General features: G+C 29.6%; 1 protein-coding gene across 1 annotated transcript; it reads right to left on the minus strand.

Annotated features, from left to right (window-relative positions):
- Positions 1-965: 965 nt before the first annotated feature.
- LOC139877712 (uncharacterized) lies at positions 966-1,733 on the minus strand. Its single transcript, XM_071865138.1, has one exon. It carries the CDS (start codon positions 1,698-1,700, stop codon positions 1,098-1,100), a length of 603 nt encoding a protein of 200 aa, XP_071721239.1. The 5' UTR covers positions 1,701-1,733; the 3' UTR covers positions 966-1,097.
- Positions 1,734-5,073: the final 3,340 nt, after the last annotated feature.

The raw sequence follows: 5,073 nt of genomic DNA on the forward strand, positions 1-5,073 counted from the left end.
ACAATATTATCTTGAATGTTATTTTTATCGATCGTTTTTCCGCCTAATTAATAACATTCATCACGAAGTGTCTCTTCTAAATGTTCATATTTTCGTGTGATCTTGATGCCGAAAAAAAAAATCCAAAATAAACGGAAAAAAAAAAAAAATTGCTTCCCCTCGCTTCCCCCCGATTGGTTACTTCCCCATTGATCCTGCCCCCTATATATATATATATATATATATATATATATATATATATATATATATATATATATATATATATATATATATAATGACATCATAACATTTTTTAGGGTATACGATTGTAACTTACATATAATAATTAATTTTTTAATTATTTGTATCATATATTTTACATAAAAGTTGACATTACTTCACTATGTTTTACATGTACGATATAAACTAAAAATTTTTTGAATTATAATTTTTTTGAGTTTTTTTTCTTGTTTTCTTTACAACTTTTTTCCCGTCCTTTTTCTACCTTCGTTTTCATATATTTATTTTTTTTATGTTCAATTAACCGAACAAAACCACCATGTAGCGAAACGTGTAATTAACCGATTGTTAACCTGCCAAAATCAACCCATCAATTAACCGACCAAAAACATCTGCTGCGAAGCTCCGTTTTTTTTATTAATTCCTCGTTGTCTCTAATTTCGGTATGGTTAGATCGTTTCTGCCGAGTCAAAAAGACACTTATTTTATATTTACGCCTTTTTGACCTGACACAGTTGATCTATGAGTTCATTATTTATTTTTATGAGTTGATTGAAATTTATATGATCTATGAACTCATTAAATATTAATATTAATATAGCACGATAGATTGATATGCAATGAAGATATATACATTCATGAACAAGTAAACCAAACATTGAAGATAACATGTCATAGATAGAATTCTCACTTATATACATCTAAACAAGAAGAAAGTTTATTATATTTATATATATTTCTTAAGTTAACATCTAAACAAGAAGTTACTGTCTATACAAGAAGTGTTTAATTAGAGACTTGAAGATGTACACAAAATAAAGATATCACTAGTGAATACTAAAGGAGTTTGTATTATGAAACTGTCACATTTTGGTTGCTCAATCAACAACTTTTCGATCGCTCATCTCTCTTGTAATCGAAGGTATGCAACTCGAACTCCTAGTAAGACCACCTTTCATGTTAACATTATTACCATAACCTCTCTTTTGATCTCTAGGACTAAGAGATTTAGCCCTATTTACATTACTCTTTTTCAACATCTCCTTCATCGCGTTAGCTTGAAACAAAACAGGATTGGTCCTATCAAACCGATTAAACCTCACACAAACCCTAGTATGTTCACTAAGTGCTTCTTCTATATTCCCTCCACTTTTTGCCTTTTCTTCCTTCACAGCTTCGGAACATAAACCGCATATCAACTTTCCTAGAAACTTTTCACGCACTCGAGCTATGTACTCTGGGGTGCACTCTTCGGACATGCCACAACACTCGCATTTTGCATCTTCGACTTCTGAAATAGGAGGAAGTTTTAAGTGATCCGCAACTTCATCGTCTACTTCTTTACTTAGCTCGTAAGATATATCGGATATCGTTCTTTGTAAGGTGTCCATTGATAACCTTGAAGGCTTTTGAATGTTGTTTGGCTTACTTTTAGCCAAATTATTATAGGAAGCCAATAAAGTATCTCTGTCTGGTGCCATAACGAAATTGTGTTGTTTAAATTTGAAGTATTTGAGTTGTGATGGTTAAAGATGTTATGCGTTGGTTGTTTACTATATAATGTGTGATTTCATCTAGTTGTTGTATGCATGTGGATGATGTGTATTCTTTCACTTACATTAAAAGGATGTGGACTAAAAGGTACCTTAGCTTTTAGGTTTCGGATGTGAACCAACAGTTATAAAATAATTACCTTTTCTTGAGGGAAAGTCATGGAGAAATATTAGATGAATGTGTGTGAGATACCAAGACTGAAAGCTAGTCTTCTTCAAAAGAAAATATAATATGTTTTTTTTTTTCAAGATAAACCATAAGCATTTATGTGTTTGAGTCATGATTTTGATATTACTCGGATTAATCAGTCTAAATCGGTAACCCTTGGTCAACAGGTATTACTCAGTATTACTAACTTAGTCAACATCTAATTGCTACCCGAGTAGCTGATTATTCTCTTGAAAGTCCTGACCGAGAACTTATGATTTTTGCAACCTTCATGTTTGTTATGTAAATTAGGAAATCGATTATCAAAATAATCTATTTAGGACCGGCCCTGAGCTCCTTTTAATACCAGATATATTAACAAAATGAATTAACCTACCAATGAGGATCAGTATTCATTGAACCTTACTTGGTTCAGCTACTTAATTATTTACATGAATCCTAAGTTCTATTTTACTTCTAGTGCACGTCACTTGATTTACTAAGTTTTTCGTGAATTAATATCATATGAGCAATTTTTTATTTTTAGAAAACGTATTTATCAGAATGTTAAAAAGTTACTTTAGACAGTACAAAACTTTTTGATGCCCAAAATATAGATTTTTTTCCGTGAGTGGCCACCGTGTTGCCCAATGAAGCACACTAACCGGGTTTAATTCTTGGCTATGCCAAATTGTTCAAAAAGGAAGTGTGACTAGAGGTTGTGTATAATGCGCAATTCACCCGGTACCAGGTCTCGCGCTCGGGGAGCTTGATTACTCGAGGTCTTACCTTCTATGGGGGAGCCAATGTGCTCGTTCATAGGAGGGTTTCCACGCTTATCTCAAAAAAAAAAAAAGATTTTTTTTTTTAAATGGTAGATTTTAGAGCATCACTTACAAAAATAGAAACTAAATAAAATTATTTACAAAAATAGTAAAATCGATGTTTCAAACTTCAAATTTGGTAAAACCGAAGTTTGGAACTTCGGATATGACCCTTTTTGACAATGTGGCAGTTATGGTCAAACGATAATGATACGTGGCAAAACCGAAGTTTGGAACTTCGGTTTCATTCAATAGTTCAACCGTAATTTTAATGCTCACTAACCCATTGATCCGTGTTAAAAAAAAACTGGCGAATAACTGATGGCCACGTGGAAACCGAAACTTCGGTTTCTCTATTTATTTAAACCGAAGTCTGGTACTTCGATTTCTCACACATTCAACAAAAACTAGACTTTCTTGCAAAAAAAACCAAATTACAAAAAAAAAAAAAAAATTAAATAAATAAATAAATAAATGCTCAAATGAATCAAGTTCGTTCTAGATCAGTCCCGATTGATAGGTCTCTTATGTTTCTACAAGCAGAAAAGAGTCATATGTCATTTTCAATATTTACTAAGAAGATTGAAGAAGATGTGTTAATAAAACCAAGAAGATGTGATCTCATCTTTTGGTAACATATTACGGGTCTTGAAAACGAAGCAATACATGAGGGGTCCAGGTGTACCTTGATAATATCGGATTAGGTTTAGTTTATAAATTAGGTAAACAAAGACTAGATTGGTCACCTATTACTGCTATTGTTGAAAGATGGCGCCCGGAGATGCATACGTTCCACTTACCGATTGGTAAAACTCTTACCTTATATATTAATAATTATTTATTTCAATATATATATATATATATATATATATATATATATATATATATATATATATATATATATATATATATATATATATATATATATATATATAGGGTCATCATCAAGAAAGAAACACCTTTTTGAGGGGAAATAATTTTTTTTTAAGAAAATTTTGGTTTTTTTTTGAATATTTTTTTTTCAGACATCAAAATTAGGTAAAAATATGAACATTTAAAAAAGACACTTTGTGACGAATATTATTTTGGCGGTAAAATGCTCGAAGAAAAAAAAATGAAAACATTCAATGCATTGAATGTTTTGATTCTGAGTTTATTTGCATCGTTTTGTAATCATTTTGTGTGAAGTGTTTTTTTCGAAATTTAGCCCGATTTAGAGTTTAAAGTTTAGGGTTTAGTGTTTTGGGTTTAGTGTTTAGTCCCTAAACCCTAAACCCTAAACTCTAAACCGTTCGTGTTAAAATTTTCAATCTAAACCCTAATTTCTAAACCTTAAACCCTAATTTCTAAACCCAAAACCCTAATTTCTAAACCCTATTAGCTAAACCCTAATTTCTAACACCCTAATTTCTAAACTCTATTTTCTAACCCCTTAAACAAAACTCAGAATCAAAACATTCAATGCATTGAATGTTTTAATTTTTTTCGAGCGTTTTACCGTCAAAATAATAACATTCATCACAAAGTGTCTTTTTTAAATGTTCATATTTTTAGGTGATCTTTATGCCTGAAAAAAAAATTCGAAAAAAACAAAAAAAAAATTACTTTCCACCAAAAAAGTGATTCACTCTTGATTAAATCTATCTATCTATATATATATATATATATATATATATATATATTATATATATATATATATATATTAGATAATCCGTACTAATGTACTATATGCCTTAATATATATTCCTTTTAAATGTATATAGATTCTGTATATATATTATTAGATATTTCGTTTAAATAAGTATATATATATACATATATATACATATTTGTATATATATTTACATAGATATATATAATCCCTATATATATATATGTATATGTATATATATATATATGTGTGTATATATATATATATATATATATATATATATATATATATGTATATATGTGTGTGTATATATATATATATATATATATATATATATATATATATATATATATATATATATATATATATATTTATATGTATATATATAATCCGTATTAATATGTGTGACGACCCGCCAAAATCGCCATTGACGGCGCCGTCAACTTAGGTCTCGTTACGTGGTCATAGTCCTTAAATGAGACGCGTTTGACCAAAATTATGTCGCATTCATTTGAAACGTGTAGGACTTGCAAAGTTTTAATTTTACCAAACGATTTGACAACAAGTTTAAGTTTACAAAAGTTACAAAGTATAAATGAAATAATTTGTGACATAGTATAAGCTGAAAATCACGAATGCTATCAATAGCGTATGCATGTATGCTTGACTCCAAGCAAG

The sequence above is a fragment of the Rutidosis leptorrhynchoides genome, chromosome 11 (genome assembly GCF_046630445.1).
Source record: "Rutidosis leptorrhynchoides isolate AG116_Rl617_1_P2 chromosome 11, CSIRO_AGI_Rlap_v1, whole genome shotgun sequence".
Taxonomy (NCBI): domain Eukaryota; kingdom Viridiplantae; phylum Streptophyta; class Magnoliopsida; order Asterales; family Asteraceae; genus Rutidosis; species Rutidosis leptorrhynchoides.